This window comes from Rhinichthys klamathensis, unplaced genomic scaffold, assembly GCF_029890125.1.
Source record: "Rhinichthys klamathensis goyatoka isolate OS25496 unplaced genomic scaffold, OSU_Roscu_1.1 h1tg000095l_1, whole genome shotgun sequence".
Classification (NCBI taxonomy): Eukaryota; Metazoa; Chordata; class Actinopteri; order Cypriniformes; family Leuciscidae; genus Rhinichthys; species Rhinichthys klamathensis.
In genome coordinates, this window is record NW_026606634.1 from 1,916,033 (window position 1) to 1,937,864 (window position 21,832).

General features: G+C 39.7%; 1 protein-coding gene across 1 annotated transcript; it reads right to left on the minus strand.

Annotated features, from left to right (window-relative positions):
• Positions 1 to 7,510: 7,510 nt before the first annotated feature.
• On the minus strand, positions 7,511 to 19,838 carry znf831 (zinc finger protein 831). The gene is made up of 4 exons (XM_056252531.1): positions 19,416 to 19,838; positions 13,892 to 18,036; positions 9,230 to 9,429; positions 7,511 to 8,399 (listed from the first exon to the last, which is right to left on the minus strand). The coding sequence occupies exons 2-4, from the start codon at positions 17,988 to 17,990 to the stop codon at positions 7,773 to 7,775; spliced, it is 4,926 nt and encodes a 1,641-aa protein (XP_056108506.1). The 5' UTR covers positions 17,991 to 18,036; positions 19,416 to 19,838; the 3' UTR covers positions 7,511 to 7,772.
• Positions 19,839 to 21,832: the final 1,994 nt, after the last annotated feature.

Sequence of the window (21,832 nt, forward strand, 5' to 3'; positions counted from 1 at the left end):
AGAACGGATCTGGTGGGGGAGGGTGTCACCGGGTAAACAAACCAGGAACCAAAAATCATTGACTCGTTTCCAGGGGGAAGAAATGCTGGTGTAACACCGGGCCGGCGCTGGGTATACACATCATGGCCGCCGACCATGATGAGCGCCAGCTGAAGCCCATGAGAAATGCTTCATTGAACCACCTTCCCGGGAAAAAGGAGTATAAAGAGAAGGGCTTGAAGTGGTCAGAGAAAGAGAGAAAAAGCTGGTTGAAGTGTTCAAAGCTGGTTGTCCCAGAGAAGTGGTTGTCTCACGGAGAAGTGGTTGTCTCAGAGTTCGAGTGGTTGTTCCAGCACAGTGAAGAGTGGTTTCGGGTACCAGCTTGTTTAGGAAGGTTGTCTGGGCGTGGAAGCCGCCCATTTGAAGTCTGCTGGATCAAAGTGATCGTCTGTGGGAAATCTGCTGGACCGAGTTATCGGTTGGACCTGCACTGCGAAGAGAGAGAGAGAGAGAGAGATAAGTGGATTGATTTCATCTTACGAACATTCAAACAGCCTGAAGAGGATGCAGTGAGTGTGATCCTGACTATTAGAGAAGTGTGTGTTGCAGAGTGTGTCGAGGATGAACTGGAGGTTGAATCTCCCCCACGTGAGTGTAACAGACGGATCGTAGGCCTCTGATCAGCCCTATCGTGTGAGTGAATTGCAGTGCTTTTGCCTTATTGATACACATTGATTCCTGGCTATGGATTTGAAGTGAACACGAGTGTGGTGTGTTTTTGCTGAGAAGTGGCTCAATCCATGTTTACACGTTTGTGGAAAGTTGTTATTATCTACTCTCCCTCAGAAGCCAGAGTGATACAGCTGAGCTGGAAAGTATTCTGCACTGTGAAGAATCCTTACCTTTCTACTCACTGTCTGAGTTTGGAAGTATGCAGCACCGCTGATGAAGTAAGCTTGTCAACCACTGTCTCACTACTGTGAACCGAAGAGTACTTTGTACTGTGAAGAATCCTTACCTTTCTACTCACTGTCTGAGTTTGGAAGTATGCAGCATCGCTGATGAAGTAAGCTTGTCAACCACTGTCTCACTGTTGTGAACCGAAGAGTACTTTGTACTAGAGGTCTTCTCGGGTCCTAAAAACTGTACCCGACCCGAATCGACCCGAATCACTACTTACCCGAACCCGACCTGCACTAAATTATTTTTTTTTTAAGAAAAACCCGACCCGAGACAGACCCGATAAAACTATACCCGAGTCCGACCCGACCTGACGCCATTTCCTTTAGAACCCGACTGGACCCGAACGTAAACGGCATTTACATTGTGCACAGCCTGCAGCCCTGCGTTTCTCAAAAATGCACTTAACATAGTGTTAACGGGCAAGTGTAAACGCGCTGAAGTGCTAAAATGTCAATCACACATCACTGTAACCCATTACGTCCTATAAAATTTGGCATAATGTTTTTTACCGGCCCATACGATGATTAGAACCACCATTCGTTTTCCCTGACATTTTTCGCAATTTCTGTTATCGCCTCCATGCTTTTCTGACAGTGTCGCGTATTTTTAAAATTGATTGACAGGCCTGGCTAAATGACAATTCAAATACTTGCATTTAGTCAAACATCCATCCACATGATGGCGCACTAGTTCTTCTTGGCAAAGGGAGGGGTTGGTTTATGTGGAGCGAGCAACTGAGTAAATAAATGCGGAGGCAACCGTGCTTATGCTTATATAGCCCATTTGCACGTTAAGCGCGGATTCGCTCTCTCACTTAGAAAAAGTGAGATAACGGTGTCATTGAGTTGTTTTAAATACTGCAATTTTCTTAAATGCCCAACATAGTTTAAAAGATTTCGGGTCTTCTCGGGTCCATTTGGAAAAGGCATATTTATTTTAAATTACCCGAGACCCGAGGCCACTAATACCGAACCCGACCCGTGTCCGAGACACTCGTCGGAGTTTTGGACCCGAACCCGCTCGGGTCTCGGGTCGGACCTCGGGTTTTCGGATCCAAGTGGACCCGTGAAGACCTCTACTTTGTACTGTGAAGAATCCTTATCTTTCTACTCACTGTCTGAGTTTGGAAGTATGCAGCATCGCTGATGAAGTAAGCTTGTCAACCACTGTCTCACTACTGTGAACCGAAGAGTACTTTGTACTGTGAAGAATCCTTACCTTTCTACTTACTGTCCGAGTCTGGAAGTATGCAGCAACGCTGGTGAAGTAAGCTTTTAAACCACTGTCTCATTACTGTGCACCGACGAAGAGCACTTTGTACCATAAAGAATCCTTACCTTTCCACTTACGGTCTGAGTCTGGAAGTAGGCTATGCAGTATTGCTGGTGAAGTGAGCTTTTAAGTCACTGTCTGTCCCACGAGCCTATTCGACGAGTCTGACGACGCAAAGAGCCACGAACGTCCCTTTCTCTGCTTTTACCCTGTTTAAACTGAATAAAACTTACCTTTTAAAGTCACTGTGGTCGTCTGCCTCTTGGTGTCCTCTGGTGTCTGCTCCTCCGGAGTGTGGTGAATAAACCCTTGGCCTTAACATCGGTGACACAAGCATTTACAACAGATTCACCGCAGTGCATAAATAACTTTTTTGTCTTATTAACTGATACACTCTGGCCTTTAACTAAGTAAAGTAGCCATATTACTGACTTAACTACATTATTTAGTTGTGTAACAGTTGCTCAGCTGTTTTAACAGGTTTTCTCAATCACTTTGTCATATTTTTCGAAACATTCTCTAAACTGTAAGCTCAATTGTCACAACTCTTCGCTGGAACATCAGAACTCTACGGCATGTCTGCAAAACATAGTAATTCACCCAGAACATTTAATTCATGCTTCAAAACCTAGTTATTGTGTCATAAATTGGCCAATGACACCAAAACAAAAAGTGTTTTTGTCACTGTGTGAGCCACACTGGTCAAAATGTTTAAATGTTTTTTCACCATGGAAATATTTGTTATAAATATTTCATGTTTTTCCCCCTAGTTTTTTGTTCACTCTAACTGCTTTCTATACTGCACAATAATCTCAGTTTTGTCTGTGTAAACAGATTCAGAGAATAGGTCAAAATTGACTGGGAAAAGTCAACACTGTACACAAAAAAAAGAAAAAAAGAACATTTGTATTTATACAGTACATTTATATTTCATCAATGTGTTACATGTAAACTGAAAATTCTCAGTTGCTTGTTCATTTTTAGATACTCTATTATGTCTTTCTCTAACACATGCACATATCTTCTTAGTTATACATTTCTTCCTGCTCTTCCATGACAAGATTTTTAGTTTACATGTAACACATTTCTAGATTTCTGCTGTTCAGAGCTGTGATGTTCCTCCATGTTCAAAAATGGTGGTGATTACTGTCAGCACACAACATATATATATATATATATATATATATATATATATGTATAAATATATATATATAACTATTTCATTACAATGGCAGGCCATTTGTCAATTTAGCAAACATTACAAACAATCCATGTCATAAATATTTATGGAATTTAACATGTCTGACAGATTATTTTGCATGTGAAGGCTCACACAATGAAAGAATGTATAGAAGTTGTGAAGAGTTTGACAATTTCACTGAGAATCAACTCATCAGTTTTGATCAACAGGGTAGAGTATGTGTTACATGTCTGTTTTTGTTTGGACTTCTTGTGTTCATTTGTTCTTTTCCCGCCACTCCTTAGTTGCCATGGACACCTTAATCAGTCAATGTCTCGTTAGTCATGTCAGCTGTGTCTTGTTTCTTTGATTAGGTCCCTGTGTATTTAAGCCCTGTGTTTTGTTCTGTTCAGTTGTCTGTTGTCATTGATGTTGGCCTGTCCTGTGTGTGAGAACTGTCCTATATCTCGAGTATTTCTGTAAGTTTGAGTTTATGATTAATAAAGACTGCTGCATTTATATCCTGTTGCTACGACCAGACCCGTAACACTATGTGCATTTAGTCATTGTGCAAATTGTAGACAATTGTACTTACTCTTTTGCACACGTGTGCCGAAGCACATGCAATTTGCTTAAAACAATAAGAAATTCGAATCTGATATGAACAAGAAATACATTTTCTTGCCATATTGTTAAGAGATCTGAACTTGTTTTGAGAAAAACAAATCGGATTTTGAAAAAAAACTAGAGCCAAAATGATTGAGAAAAACGATAAAACCTGTCCAGTAAAGACTTGCTTTTTCAAAGGATTTGTGGTGTAATATGTTTTTTAAGGTGGGTAATCGCTTTGTTTTATATAGTATTGATATTTATAATATTGTTGTTGAATTATACTGCTGTTCATTAAGCAGAGATGAATCATGGAGCTGGTCTGACCCCTTGTCTCTTACATGGCAAACATAATTTTGAGAATGTACAGTAAAGGCATGTATATATATACAATACCATATGACTTTAATATAATTTAGACATAAAGAATTTGGATTTTACGCTCAACTAACTCATCAAAAAACACAATGTACAGTATATCAGCATGAAAGAAGTTCAATGGCTTTTTTAACAGCTTAATTCAAAAACATTTAAAACAACTTAATATACATGTATGGTTACACAAGGATCATAATTTCAGCCATTGTCCATTAAATGCCTTTGTCTAAGGCAGCAAGGGGCATTCAGCCAACTGATGACAGAGCAGGAAGGTTAAAGTCTATGATGATGAATAAAAGTCTTTTTAGTCACATTGTCATTGGCTTCCCACTGTCTGACTCACTGCACACACCGATGACTGATCTCTGTGAAACCCCGCTGTGAGAGTTTACTGGGCCAAGGCTTTATGCTTATTCAGACATGATGATTCGCATGAAGAGATCGCACACACGAGAAGATCGTGTGCATCCCACTGCGTGCTTTCTCCAGGTGCCTTCCCAGAGTAAAAGCTGAAACTCCTAGGGCTGTGAAATGCAGGATGAATCAGTGTTGATGGGCGGTATAGCGTGAGGATGCAGGAACTGCCTGGGTGTTTAGTGTTTACATCAAATGCACCTGGATGCACCTGTGGGTCTGAACCATAGACTGTAAAAAAATTGTGGTCATAGTGTCCGTGACTTCACCCGTTGGTTTCTGAAGAGCATTTTTGAAACCTAAAGTGGTCGTAGCCGGCCGTCGCCACTCCCGGATAAACTGAAATGGGCATAAAGGCGGATTAGTTTAGGTGACATGACGCTAACAGACAGCAGACAAACGGCTAGTAGTAACAGCAGCGGCAGTCCACCTGTCAATCAAGTGGCCACGCCCTTAATTATGCAGAACTTTAAGGCTTAATATTATTTAAACGGATGAGTTATAAAAAAAATTCACCCCCCTCACAGCTGTCAAAAGGGCAAAGTTACCAGCCCGTTCTCATCCCAAGGCGTCATATACTGACGCTTTTGCCAAAGCGTCTATATCCAATGCACGACACCCTTTAGCGTCAATATGAGACGCAGATATATGGCGCTTCCTAGTGGCCTAAGTAACCCTAACAATACCCCAGACCTAAACCTACCCATAACCGAAGCGTGTTATATTGACGCTAAAGGGTGCCATGTGCGTCGGATGTAGACGCTTTGGCAAAAGCGTCAGTATATGACGCCTTGGGATGAGAATGCGTTGAAATTACATATACATATATATACCAGAACCACTTTTTGCACCAGGCTGTAAACATTTTTATCTGCTGTAAAGTTGGCCATTTTAACATGGGGGTCTATGGGATTGACTCTCTTTTGGAGCCTGTCTCTAGCGGCCAGACGATGAATTGCATTTGAAGTCACTTCCACGTTGGTTTCAAGAGAGAGACAGGAAGGTTTCCGCTTGGTATGAACACAATAATGAAGATTGCCTGTGTATATTTGAGAAAACGTTTTGCCATCTTTGCTCCATACGTTAAGGAACCTGGGGGCCTTAGTGGTTATCTAGTGCCGAATGCAAGGGGCCCGATGGCTCTAGTGGTCAGCACACACTGTGCACGACGGGCCTGCGATTCCCAGTTATCAGATTGCACTTTATGCACTAAGGGCCCGCCTTCTACACTAGCCCATCTGACCTGGTTCATAATATACACCTGGAAGTACAGACAGAATGCAGTAATTACAATTTGTTTCATCTATCAGCAAAATAATTCAATAATCCCAACATGATGTAAAAACAACATTTGAGTTGTGTTTGCGTGTTTGCAACTCATTCTCAGTCCCAAGGCAATACTACAGCTTGTCCAAGATATACAGGTGCCAAAAGCGTATTTTTTGACACTGCCAACAGCTCATTGCTGTAATGAGACATCTTTTAATGTACTCCCACAGTGATGAAAAAAAGTAATCATTTTTTAATGATCACAAAGCTAGATAATTTTGCTTGCTAAAATTTGTGTTTTCCAATGTATTTCCATCGAAAGATTTATTATATACTGATTGTGCATTCTAAACATTTAGTCAGTTGTTCCTGTATCTGAAAAACTTTTCATGTTATAGACGTTTTGAACATCTAACCTCATATCTACCCTAAACCTAACCACTTTTCCACAATATAAAACGTAAACATTACAAACATTTGTGCATTTGGCTTTTATACAAAGTGATTTTTACTGCATTCAATGTATGCATTCTATCAGTTCTCACTTTCCCTGGGAATCAAACCCATGACCTATAGCCCATGTGATCTTTGCCACTGACAGAACTGAGCCATATGGGCCATAGTTGGCCCAGATGAGGCCCTGATATGCATGCTATTGCCAGTTATTCAATGCGGTATGTGGGCCACAACTGGGCCAGATGTCATTTGAAACTTAAGTTTTTAATGGCTGAAAATCCTCCTCTGTGAACACATTCACATCTTATTTAAAAGATAAGTCTGAAATTTAGCATGATGCAATCGGTCCCAAAAAGAAATGGCATTTGACATCAAGGCTGTGGTAGCGTTTCTTCAGGCGGCAGTTTTTGAATGTGTGCATGATTTCAGCATCAGCGTTCAGATAGGGGTCATGATTAACTTTGGGTATGTTCCTCGTGCAGAGCAACTGTTTCGTCTTGGAAGACTTGGAATATTGGCAATTTTCTGAATGAATTATTGTTAATCTGAATTTGTATCTGACTGTAACATCAACATACTATGGAAGCTTGTTTCCACCACAGAATAAAAAATAAAAAAGGTAATTGCAACTTTTTATCTCACAATTCGGACTTTTTATCAGAATTGTGTGATATGAAGTCGCAATTGTGAGTTATAAAGTCAGAATTGTGAGATATAAACTCGTAATTCTGAGGAAAATGGTCAGTCTTTTTTTCCTTAGAATTGGACTTTATAAATTACGAGTTTATATCTCTCAATTCTGAGAAAAGATGACACAATTCAGACACAATTCTGAATTCACAATTCAAGTCACAATTCTGAAAAAATATATAGAAACTCGCAATTGTGTGTTATAATTGCGAGATATAATCTCCCAATTGAGAGAAAAAAAGTCCGAATTGTGACTTTATATCACGCAATTCTAAAATAAAAAGTCGCAGTTATCTTTCAAAATGTTTTATTGTGTGGCGGAAACAAGCTTCCATAACATGCAGTATGTTATGATGACAAAATCACACCCCAGTATATAGTTTCATGATAAAATAACCATGAATTACATGTCAGCCTACTGATAGCAAAGGTTTCTCATTGCAAGCCGCTAAAGGATTCTTTTCGGTCGTGATGTAAGGAGTTCTTGGACAAGTGGCCGGATCGGACACCACCATGGAAGTGAGAATGGGTTGATTTTGTCTTGTTTGTGTGTACTTACACCTTACTCAAGTTCAATGACTAGCTTTTGCTCATCATCGCTACTGCTGTTACTGTCCTCATGCTCCAGGTAACTATTGCCTAAATAGAACAGTTTAGGCTCTGTTGAGTTGCTATGTACGGCTGGGGGACATATTTGCGGTTCTTGACTGGACATTAGATTTGAAGCATTGCAATAACTGGGCCCAGCATTGGATGATGAAGTAATACTTGTACTGACAGACTCAATCTTCAAAGCGCCACAGTTATTTTGCAAAGCGCTGGCTGATACAGGTGTGCCACTCGTTTTGTGCATCTGAACATGAGAGCCTTTTGAGTAAATCCAATAGCTCATCGAACCCCTTGTCTGCGTCTCCTTTTGGAATTCATTTTGCATGGTATTCACTGATTGTCTGGATGTCTCCTGTTGGCTCATCTCTCGAGAAGGGCTGTTCCCCAAATATTCACCCATGCTGGTGTTGTTGTTACATTCCCCTTGACCTTCATGTTGACATGTTTGTGAAATGATGTTTGTGCAAACAGATGTTTCAGGATTGTTTGAATCGCTGATTTTTTCAGGCTGAAGTGGTTCTGAAATGTTGAGGGACACTTGAGCAGATTTCTGATGTTCCTCACAAGACATGGCCTCTTCCTGTTGTCAAAAGAAACATAAAATTACTACATATTTAGCAAAGCCCAAAGTATACAAAGTATCACAAAAAACGTGTGACACAATTTCGTCCCCTGAATAGTACGCACAGTTTTGTAACTGTGCCTACTTTGTATACGCAGGTGTGCAGGTATACGCAACACAATGATGAATTCATGAGGGCACACACAACAGGCTGTTTTAATTTGACATCTTCATCTTTTATAACGATCATCATATTTTCATAACGACATGACGTCTGGAATGAAGAAAGTCAAGACCAACTGATCAACATCATATTCAAAATGTTTACAGGTTGTATACGCATATTTCCTTTTTTGAATGATGAATATAGACTTATTTCCTCTCAATCAGGCACAGAACATACAGTCAAACCTAAATTTATTCAGACACCTTCAACATTTCTCACATTATCACAGTTTATTCGCTATAGAAAAATGGTAGTTAAAATATGAGGTTTAGAAAATGGTAATAAAATATGAAAAGAACTCAAGAGTAATCAAATCAGTTGATATTTCACTGGTTTTGTCCGTCCTTCTGTTAGACTCTCACACATGAGTTATGTTGAATATCTGTCAGCTGTTAAATTTAACTACACAATTAGATAATACCAGTTTAGCTCAACCAGTGACCAAGCAATGCTTCATGTTGTTCAGTCTGTGTGTAAAAAGGTGCATTAGCAATTAAAGAAAAAACACTTCAGCAAAACATGATCAGGTCAAAGTGTCGGAATAAATTTTGGTTTGACTGTATATACCCAGATGTCACATTCAGTGTTTGGTGTGTCACGTCATTTCTTTCTTTTCTCTCACCTTTCTTTTGTCCTGTTTTCCATTGTCTTCACAGCCTTGGCATGTGAAGGTGTGTGTGTTGTCGGTGTCAGCCATGTCTGTGCTCGGTCTCTCTCCTTCTCCACCTCCAATCTCCGGTTCTTTGGGGATCGATTCCTTGCTCTCCGTCCCAGGATCCCTCTGAAACCTCAGGCTTTTGAGGGTATCATCCTCCCCAGGTCCTGAGAGCAGAACAATAACATAATTAATAAATGCTGATTCTTACACGGAATACTTGATTCTGATTGGTCAATCGTATCGTGCCAACCAGCGGTAAATTATTCCCAGATAACAACTTCTGAAAACAGGCTCATCCGGGTCACTGAAGTCAGCAGCGCCATACGCTCGCTAGGAACGGGTTTTCTTCGTGGAAGTTTTGCATTTGGTGAGCTAATAAAATATTACAACTCAGTCAAATCAATATTTTGTGTACAGTTATTTAATTATGCCATCCAGTATCGTGGACTCGCTCTCTCTTGTTTCATACAAACGCTCTGCCGCCATTTTGTGGCTATTGTATTGTACACTGTTGGATTATAAGATACAAACAGGTACGGTTTTAAAATAGTGTAATCTGAAATCAATATCTCTTATCTCCATAATTATTTATGTGGAGAAAAAGCTGTGTAATAAGTGTTATGACTGTAAACCGTATCTCCTAAATGTCCGTCTAGTTTGTATTTGCCGAGCTAGAAACTGCTCTCTCCGCTCAAGCTTTGCGTTTAAAGACCTAATAAAATATTTAAACTAAGATTAATATTTCGTGTCTAATTATTTACTTATGTGGCAAGTAGCCGTGTAATAAGCGGGATAATCAACATCCAGCAGGTTGTTCTCTCAGAATAAACCCCTTTTATATGTTATATTTTATTGTCCCTACTGTTATGTGTGATGTTGTTGGGCTGTGTGTAATATGTGCTAAATTGGGAATACAAAAAAAAAAAGAATAAACTCCCTTCATGCTGATGAAGACCCGACCCTGATCACCCTGTCGGGGTTTTTTCATTAGATATTAGACAACCGGCTGGATACAGTATCCCTTACATATAGTCTGTTCTTGAAGCTGGGTCTCCGCTTGTTCTTTTGGTTCCTCAAAATTTGATTGTATGTCAATTCTTAAAGGCAGTTCCTAGTATTGACAAATTCACTTGACTAGAGTATGGTATAATAGTGATATGGGAGAAGTGTTACTTTTAATATGCTGTTTAAAACATGATAATTAGGTGCACACATGCCTGGCTGACTTTGCAAAAAATGTACAGGCTTAAGGTTTTATGGCAACGAAAAACTTTTTTGTCCAAAACTAATAAACTGGTCACAGAAATCTCTTTTAAACTGATCATAAGACTGATTTTCTGAATACAAATGTTACAGCCAGAAAACATATGTACAGTAATTCAGCCTCCTGGAATTTATGCCTCATCGCAAACCAAATGTCAGCCAAATAAAGGAAAAAAATAACGTGACAGTTTCACATTGTATATCAAGGCACACCGACCAACATATGCTACTATATTATGGTGGTGGAGATATCAAAACAATTGTCCTGATGAAAAACAATCGGTCAGATTCTCTGGGGTGGAACTGGTTTGGCTGAACTCTTGCGCAGCATTGCTCAGAAAAGGAGGCTACGTTTGGCTCTTAGGTTTCCTGTCAGCTGTCTGGAATAAAGACCGGCACACAATCTCATTTAAACCTCTGGGTCTTGCTCTGGTGGGGACCATCTACTGAGCACCCTGTCTATTCCCTGAACACATCTGGCCAATCAAATCCACTCCAGTCAAGACTAGTCGGAGGATTAAGATTGCTGTTGATCAACTTTTTATCGACAATTCACTTAAACACTGAAGCATCCATAGACTTTTTCTGAGAGTTTTCTTTAGCTTTGAGAAAAGAATGTTTTTACAAAGAAGCTTATTAGAAGGTCTGTATGTTTTGTTTATTCTAAGCCTCTCTGATCGACCCTTGACCTTCTTCATATTTGTTACTATGACTAATTGGAGGTGACCTGTGACCTAATGAAAGGGAATCTCTTAAGAGTGCTATTTAGGCAGGGATCAAATGTTTCCCTCGAACAAGTGACTCTAATAAGAGAAACATCAGGTCAGTGAAGGAATATATTGGGATTACAAAGGTTAGGACAGGAAAAAGCCGCAGAGAATGTGATGACAACTTAATGATGTTCACCTTAGATTCACCCTCTCACACTAAAATCTTGGTGATCCTATACTGAATTCAAAACAGATTCAGCTTGTGAACTGCTATCGCTGCACGACTTGAGTATGCAAGACAGAATGGTTCGACAGCTTTGCCCTTTTCCCTCACATAATTGTTCTAATGTGTAGTGTTGCATCCCAATCTGAGATGTCTCTGGAGTGTCTCTATCAATACAGGGAACAACACTTGTTTCTTTGGCCACTACTAAAATGTGTGAGCTCTAAATTGATGTAATCAATGATCTATCATGCAAGCATAATTTTCTTAAGTGTTCATTCTTTATTCTGTAAGTTTTTTTTTTTTTTTTTTTTACTACTTTAATAGCAAGGTTTTTCTGTACCTTTCCACTTTCAATTATTGAATGTTTCTCAAAGGATTCCACGATTTTGGTAATATTCTTATGCAGTGGTGGAGTAAGCACTGAATCTCAGCTACTTGAGTAAAAGTACATATATAACCAGAGACATGTTTACTTTAGTGCAAGTAGAAGTATCACAATGACAACCCTACTTAAGTAAAAAGTACCTGATTTTAAATGTACTTTAAGTATTAAAAGTAAAAGTACTTGCATAACAATTTATTCTCTTAATGTCTATATTCTAATGATTAATAAAACAGTTAATCCTAACTCATTCAACCTAATACTCCTATTATGATGTTCAATAATGATGGAAAAGCCGTTATTTTTGAAGTTTCTGTCACCATTTCTGAACAAGCTTGCAATTAGGCAATATACATCACATCAAGTTTAATGTGACGGGGTTTGGCTGTAAACGCGATAATTCTGAACCTCTTGGCTTGCCATACTGATCCTAACCAAACGTAGAATACACACGCAATCCACACCACTACTAAATCTACCCTAACCTATACCCATGCGTATCCTATGCACGTAAAAACAAATTTCCGCGTATAAATTGCACGATAAACACACTGCCTGCTATAGAGACGCATTTAGTGTGACCGGGTTGATAATGGCAACCAAACTTCACTGGTGAGACAAACGTGCGACGAACGGACGGTCAGGATGACGTTTTGGCAGGGGAAAAACTGATCAGAAAATGTACCGAAAATGTAACAGAACGTTGTAGAAATGTAGTGGAGTAGAAAGTATAATTGCTGCAAAATGTAACTAAGTAAAAGTAATAAGTATGCACTATTGATTCTACTTAGGCCTAAGTAAAGTAAAGATACGTGAAAGATGTAAGTAAAGTAACGAAGTATTTGTACTTCGTTACATTCCACCACTGTGTGACAAAAGCATGTGACTTCACTTGACATAATGCAAATGAACTGTTGTGCTGCTGTAATTGGACAATATTCTTTCATCTAAAATAGGAATCACAAATTATTTTTATAGAGGTATATCATTGAGCCCTCTTGCATGGAGTGCATGAGATAATTTTAAAATAAGAGGAAGTTTGCATTGTCATAAAGCATTGTCTAGTAACAGAGAGATGGGAAGTTTTGATCTCTTGTCGCCACCTTGTGAAGAGAAAATGTTATGACACCCATTGAAATCAGTGTTTATGATTTATAATGTCCCAGGAATTTGTTTTGCTAATGGTCCCTATACTTTCACATAAGTAATATAAATGTTATTTCTGAATGTTCTCTGAACTATCAAAACGTCCAGTTTAAAAAAAAATGTTTTTAAATATTTTTTTCTTGGTTATTCGAACATTAAGGGAACATTCTGTTTTGCAAACAGTATCGGAACATTACTTTTAAAAGTTCTCTGAACCTTCTGAAACAAGAAGTAACATTTAAAAATGTATGATTTACCTCCAACTAAAACATTTTAGAGAAATGATGCATAGATAATGTTTTGTGCTAATGTTAGGGTGTGCTAATGCTTTAATGTTTGAGAACATTAAATACCATAACATTGAGCGAACATTGCATTAATGGGTAACACTTTACAATAAGGTTCATTAGTTAACCTTAGCTAACTACCTTAGTTAACATGAACTAAGAATGAACAATGTTTCTTTAGCATTTATTAATCTTAGTTAATGTTAATTTCAACATTTACTAATACGTTATTAAAAATCAAAGGTTGTATTTGTTAACATTAGTTAATGCACTGTGAACTAACAGGAACAAACAATGAACAGCTGTATTATTATTAACTAACATTAACAAAGATTAATAAATACTGTAACAAATGTATTGCTCATTGTTAGTTCATGTTAGTAAATACATTAACTAATGTTAACTAATGATGTTTATTATAAAGTGTTACCCATTAATGTTATCTGAAGAACGTTTGTTCATAATTTTGAGAAAACCTTCCCAGAATGTTAGCCAAACTTCTGAGAACATTCCCTGTTAGCTGGAGTCTATGGTTGTTTTTTCACATGCAAGCACTGTAAACAGCATGCCAATATTACCTAACAGAGATATATAATAGTTATTTGGTCCCACCTGTAAATGTTTCCGTATTGGCATGGCGTGTATGGACATCTCCACATTTGGTGCTGTCTTCAAGAATGCTCTGAACATTAGATGTCCTGTCCGTTGGGCATGATGCTTTTATTTGACTGTGCGTGTCATTCACAAAGTCACCATGGCCTAGAGCAAAGGCCGGTTGGAGTTCATACTGTGTAGGTGTTTGTCCTGGACCACACGTTTCAGTCGATAGGGTCCCATGCGCGCAGCTGAGCTTACCTGTGTCACATGCTCTCATTTTCCTTGTATCTAAATTTGAGTTGCCACAGTATGGCTTGTTAGGCTCATTGGAGTTTATCATGTTTTGCATCTGCTGTGATTCTGTGGTAGAGGTCTTTTTCTCACAAATACAAGTTCTGAGTTGTGTAGTTGTCTTTGTTTCAACCCTCTCAGCATTTTCTGATAACGTGACTGACACGAGGTGGTCTGTTTCATTAGGCTCCACTGGCTTAGTTTGAACATGATTTGGCTCCATTATCTCTGTGAATATTTGATCCTCAGGGGAGCTAACCAAATCTGGGTTACGTACAGAACACTTTTCGGCCTCTTTGTAATTTTCTCTTCTAGAATAGCTCTTGTCCACTGAAGGAGGATCGTCTCCAGCCACTGATTTGTGATGTGACTCTGCAATAACCTCAAACTCAGCAGGTTTTCTCTCCTGGGGATTCTCAGGTATCTTCTGTGGTTCATACAACTCTCCAGCTGTATTTTTATTGCAATCCACTGAGGCTGTGATATGAAACTTTGTCTGTGGATGTGACCAAGATGACACAAACTGAGGGCTGCCGTTTGCATAATTTTTAGCATTTTGAGAGTTTAAACTATAAACTGTTTCTACTTTGTTTACTGAACTGTCAGATTCACAACAATTAGAAGTGTTATTTTTTCTCACTTCACCATTATCTACCATTTCCTGTTCCATGCACACATTAGTCACGTCATTGCTATATAACTCATGTGAAAGTGATGTATGGTTTGTTAAAGTGAGTGAAGTTGTTGTTTCAATGTGAGGCTCTATCAGTGCTAACTGTTCATCAGATATGATCTGCATGACGATCTGGAGGTCAGCTGTTCGTACATAAAACGTGTTTTGAGCCTGTGCTGAGCCATTTAGTACCATCACCTTTCCTTCAGACTGGGACCCTTGAAAGTCACATCCAGTGGCCATTATAGAGGCAGTGCTGTTTAGCGTATTCTCATACACTGTGGATTTATTGTCCGCTGTAAGACCAATATGTTTTCCTGGTTCACTCACAGGGGAGGCAGGATGGTTTTGAATTGTTGGTGGAGGATAGATTTGTAGACCAGATTCAGAACAATAACTCCCTGTTGACACTAAGTTTGTTGATGTGACAGGTTGAGAGTTCTCTGAGGTTGTTAAATGCATTACAGACGATACAGGAACTGTCGACTGGCTTTCCACCACACCTGTTGCACAGTTGCTCTGCAACAAAGACACTTGCTTCTGCACTGGTGGAGGTAGCGTAGCAGAAAACAGTGTAGGCGTGGTAGACTGAAGTTGTGTCAGGACTTTGGATGAACTGTTTGTGTGATTCAGCCCTGAACAGGAAACCGATAACATAGGCATTGAAGTTGTCACACACAATACATCTTGATTGCTCTGGTCAAAGGTTGTGACTATTGAAGCCTCCTGACTCTGGTTTAAAGATAATAAACTGTTCTCAAGATGGCATTGCACTGTAGTTTGCCGGCTTTGCGTGAGAGCTGGAATGGTTGAACTAGTGTTCTGTGTTAACGTGGATCCGGAAGAAGAAGTCGACACTCCATCTGTGGAACACGGGATCTTCAGCTGGTACTTTGGAGGAAAGCTGGTCTTGGCTTCAGGGACAGTAGAGCTGGTGATAGAACCAGACGGCGGGCCAGATGTCCCACTTACACTGATGAAACAAAGTGTATTACCATGGAACTGACTTGGATTTGACAGCTGTTGTATGAAGCTACCCTGCGTGTGGAGATTTTGCATGGTGACCTTTTGTGCTGGAACTGTGATGGAAGTCTGCGTCGCACAGGTTGATAGAAGTGATTGACTCATATTTCCATTTGCCTGTCCAGTTCTTGGATCTGAAATACTGGGCATTTTCACATCATTCCCAGTGCGCTGTTTCTTCCTCTCTGATGGGATACGGCAATCAAAGTGTTGTGTTGCTGATTCATCCCTTTCCGTGTCTGCCCCCTTTGCATTATTATTCTCAAAGCTGGTATATGACACTTTAAGGTCATTCACAGCAGAACCGGAAGTAAAGCTCAGAGACACGGATCCATTGTCTCTCTGTTGGTTAATTTGAGTTTCCAGGCTCTCTGCTTGTTCAGAGCTTGATGCAGTCTTTTTCATCTTCAGTGGATAGTCTTTCTCAGTATTGTAGAGTTTCCTAAATGTCCCACCTTTGTAAGTGTGCCACTTTGTGTAGTCAAATTTTTTGGCTTTTCTCCTGTTGTTTCCTTTTATACATGACTCCGTTCCCAAATCGGTGCTGTCTCCATCTGAGCTAAGACTGCTTATACTACCTCTTTCAACAGGGGATCTCTCTGGAGGCAAACCATCTACCGCTACCTGCCTAACGAGTGAGCGATGACCTTGTGCATGTTGGTGTAATGATCTTAATGGGTAAACCTGCCCTGCACTACACCTTCTGCTAAGATTTAAATTCATTGCTCCGTCAGTGGGTTTGACACCCATAGTGAAGGGTAAAGAACTGCTTCGCGTTAATGGTGCATGATCTGTGCAAGTGGAGGGTTGTGTTGGCGCAGAGCTGAGAATTGCTCCACCTCGTCTGTCTTGATTTTGAGAGCTTGAGATGTGCTTGTTGCTCCTAATCTCAAAATGGAAGGAGTCTTTATAAGTGTACGGCACGGGAAGATCAATGCTTCCTTGTTTTGACAATACTGTCTTTCTTGGACGCACATTTTCCAGTTGTTTATTGTCCACCAGCACACTGTTGTCATATATCAGCTTTGAAATGCGTTCTTCCAGCTTTTGCTTCTCCTGAACGGACACCTTGCTTTTCCCGTCTTCTGGTGTCTGGGATGTACTTGCTTCTTGCTGGTCCATTGGAGTTTCTTTAAATGATTCCACGGTGGGATCGTGCAAACTTGCTCCAGGACTGCTGGATAAGTGATGCTCACTGCCGTCACTGAAGCCAGAGTCTGTACTGTCGTGGCTTTGAGATTTTCCCCGAGACCTGGGCGAATCCCAAGGTTTGGAAAATAAAGCCTCCTGCCTCTGAAGCGGTGTACGATTTGGAATCGACGATGTACATCCGTCCTCACCTGTCTGTTGAATAGCTGGATTATTTTTAATGCCGACTGAAAACTCCACAGTTTTCCTCAAAGAATTTACCTTGTCTTGAAGTGCTGGTGTTGTGCTAAATCCAACCATGGCAGCATTACGTAATGCCCATTCAATGCCACTCACTGTAGAGTCTACCTGACTTGGTACTACAGGAAAAACCTCTTTGCTTCTCTTTACATCTCCGCCATTCATCTCAGAAGATGGACTGGTGCAGTTGTCCTTCGAACTCTCCATGCTCTCCTGGCTGCTGAAAGTGCCTTTGTCAGATTCGCTGGAAAGGCGTGCATGAGCCTGTGTGCGCTTGTGTTTATAAAGGTTACTCTGCGTCTTGAAGGAAATGCCACAGGTAGTGCAGGGATACGGTCGCTCTCCTGTGTGGCAACGGAGATGTTTCTCGAGCACGCTGGGCTTCAGACAGTCCTTGCTGCAGTGTGGGCAAATATGCTTCCCATTAGGCTTTGGTCTGGCCGAGGTTGCTGGAGCCACTAGCCTTTGTTGTTGCAAAGCAGCCCTGCTGGCAAAATGCAGTGTCAGAGAGGGCAGAGTCGAGTTGCTACACATCCCTGGCAGGAACAGTGGTAGAACCGTTGGATCCTGCAAGGCTCCAGGTTGGGCCTGAGGGTATGTCTGCAGGCCAGGGGCAGTAACGTTGTGGACATACATAGTCGTAAAAGGGGCCTGAACACGCGTCTCCTTCTCTCTCTGTGCAGACACTGAACACTGAGGCTCGGTAGCTCTAGCAAAGCTCTGCTTGCTAGTTGCCATGGTAACACAACCCTTGTGATGCTGGGAGACGGAGCTCACTAATTACCTAAAAAAAATGAAACAGTTTTATTATTATTATTTTTCATTAGGCTTGGACTCCTCTGGATCAAAGAATTCCTTCCCCTATTTGAACTGGAATGCAGGTGATAGGAAGCTAAAGAAACCTAGATTTAACACCTTATTACAGATTACCATCATGTGAGTGGGCAGAAGCTACAAAATGTGTTTCAGAGCAGGCTGGCAATTCTGGACTTCAAAAGAAATTGGTATACCAGCTGAAACAACTGGTTGAATTTGCTCACTTCAATAGAATGTTTACATTTGACAACTATCGTATTTTACTCTGATCAGTTAATCATTGAAATGTAAAAATGTGATGAAGATAATTCAAGATGGCTATGATTATAAGTCTATAGAAGGAGTCTCATATTTAATGCAAACACATGGTCGATATTTGCATATTGCAGAAGCACCAGAGGAGTATGAGCAAAAAACAGCGGTGGTAAAGTTGTGACTCATTTCTAGAAAAATGATAGAATCAAGGACCTCCTACCTAGACCAGATTATTTTCACATTTATGTGAGGACACACATTTGTTAAACAAGCTCCACTTTATTAACCTTTTTGTATTTTTTCTTTTTAGTTTTTGTATCACATGAATGCAAGTATGCTTGGGTTGTGAGATATTTTAGCTTTTAGAGTTGAAAAAGACAGTTCTATCTTAAAAAAACAGTTACACATTTTTTGAAGGTGACAGTTACATTGTAGTTACTCAGATAAGCACTGAGTAATATTAATTAACAAAATGTACTTACTTTAGAGTTACGGTTAGGGTTTGGATTAGGGTTAGTTACTTGTAATTGTGCATAATTTACTGTTTTTATAAAAACTCTAACTATAGCAAGTGTATATAGTAACATGTAACTACGTCACTTAAAAATAAAATAAAACGTATTACTAGGACATTTGCAGAAAGTTTGTATGAAAGTTATACACAACATGCATTTGCTAATCTCGGCTCGTTCTAATTAATTTGTCTATCTTCAAAAAAAGAATGATTTTAAAACCTGTCTCTATGTATTCATTATTACAATACTTGTTTGTTTACAGAATAGATTTAAGACAAATGTTAATTCACAAATCACATCACTATGAAAATATATGTTAAATGATTTAGGAACAAGCTGAAAGCCAAGGCTTCAAATGATATAAACTAAAATAATACACCTTAACATTACCTTCCATCCTTGATTACTTGCAGAAGTTACATTTAAATACCCTATTCTTTGTATTGTTTATATCCCTTTGTCTGTGCCCTATGTATCACATCACTACGCTTAAGAAAGATATTCCTATCAAGCTCATCAAACGCAATGTAGAAGATCATCTTGTGTGCTTTAGGATAGTGCAATCATGGTCACTCACCAGAACTTAAAGGTGACACTGCAGCAGCTAAAGGTTGTCCAATTAAATCCAAAACGTGGAAACAAAAATCCACCTTTGGAAGAGTGAGAGTTGACAAGAGCAAGAGAGGGACAGACGGCATGTGACTGTGGCACTTTCTCTCAACACAAAGGCCCCTGGTTCCTCTTCCCTCTTTAGTTTTCTTACTGTCGTTTCTGTTGCTGATATGGAGGAAATACAAACGTCATTTATGCAAATTTGACTGGATGACGGCGGCAACACAATGTAAAAAGTACATGAGAGAGAGAGTGAAAGAGGAAGAGAGAAGTGACTCCCAATACCATTAAAAAAGTTCAGGTTGCCAGCACTTTGAAATAAAAGAACCCAAACCAAAGTGAAGACATATCGCAAAATGGAGATCCAGAGAGAAAGACTAAATGAGATGGACACAGATAGAGAAGAGAGCAGATGGAGGGAGGGAGGGAGGGAGAGAGAGAGAGAGAGAGAGAGAGAGAGAGAGAGAGAGAGAGAGAGAGAGAGAGAGAGAGAGAGAGAGAGAGACTAGAGACAGAGTGCAGCAAAAAAAATAACAACTGAAATGACAAACAAAATCCCTGTTCAAAAGAGGAAGTGCTATGATCATGCAGACCCACCTCAAACAGAACACACACACACACACACACGTTTGCAGCATATAGGCTACCTGACTTCTGTTTCTGTCTTTTCTCACTCCTCCAGTCAACCATACACCCACACACAAAGAAGAAGTGTAACAGAAATTGTGGTGGTGTAACATTTAATGGTGTACGTTTTTATTTATATATTTTGATATGAAATGTTAGCAGCTACTCATCAAAAGTAGCTTGTTTCTGGCACCCAGTGATCAGAGAGTACATTAGCAACCATCTGTGCTTTAAACTCGAGCAATGGAGGCCTCATTATTTCCTGTAAACAAAAGCTAAAGCAAATCCTCTGGAGGAATAAAATCTGATTGTATTATGCTTCTGTGATAAATTGCTTTGGCCTACACTCTCTGCTCCTCGTGCAATTGGCATTATATCAGAAATGCAAAAAATAAATAAATGAATAACAGGCAGTTTAAAGCAAAACTACCTGTTCAGAAATGTTAATACGTGTAATATTATTGAAAATGCAGGATAGAGGTAGAGAGTTGGCAAAATAACAGAATGAAAAACTAACATGATATATTTCACATTTATCCTAGAGAAATAAAAATGTACTATCTTGTGTAAAGGCTTTATTTTTATGTCTGACACGCCATCAGGGAAATGGAGGGAAGCAGGGCTGAGCACACTTTCAACATCTCAGTCCGGCAAAAGATGTTCATTTCATTTTAGTCACTCAATTACTACTGGCGACTGTCCCATCCAGACCCAAACATTCACCTTCTCCTTCTGTGAGACATACAACTGATCTCTGATCTACTCTACACATATTTCTACATCAGCATTCTTGCACAAGCTTGCATTTTGTTCCCTTTGCATTAGATAGCTTTTTATTAAATAAAAACACTGGAAAAAAAATCCCGTTGTTTTTACAAAATAAAAATGCTGGCAGCTGCGGTTGCCAGAATAATTATTTTAAAATGTAAAAATATTTACAGAACAACCTGTAAATATTACGGTGTAAAATTGTAATTTACAAACAAGAAAATTGCCGGTAAATTCAACAACGCACACTGTTACTAAAATATTTAGGTAACACTTCCTTTTACAGTACAGAACTTACGTGTACTTACAGTGTACTTACCTAGAAAGTACTGGCTAATATATGGTAAGTACATGGGTTAGGGGTAGGTTCAGGGTTAGTACCTAGTTATTACCCAGTAATTATAATTACTATAATAAGTACATAGTAAGTACATTATACTATTTTGTACCTTTGACATATACTGACAACCACCATAATAATGCAGGTGGTAAAAGAGGAAGCCACAAGAAGAATTATGAAGAAGTTCATCACAAGTAGCCTTTCCACAAGCTGAAATATACAGAAGGAGCACAGAGTCATTCCCGGCACGCAAACACAAAACACCATCATGGGAACACACACACACACACTTAAATAATGTAATAAACATTCTATAAACAACAGAAGATGTCACATAAAACGTCTCTGGTTACTGATGTAACTGTTCTCTTAATAGGGAACGAGACGCTGCGTAGCTTAAGACGCAGTGGGAACGCCCTCTGGGTGTGCTGATTGTCTGAAGCCCTTATAGAATCACGCCAATTCATTGGCTGATGGCGCGGGCGCCGCCCCGACGCTATTGCGTTGTCACATTATATTAGCGTGCGCGCGCCATCTGCTCCTCAGATTTCTCTGCCGAAAAAGGAAGCTTCTTGGCAGCGCAAGGAGCTTGGCAGCGAACGCAGCGTCTCGTTCCCTATTCAGAGAACATAGGTTACATCAGTAAC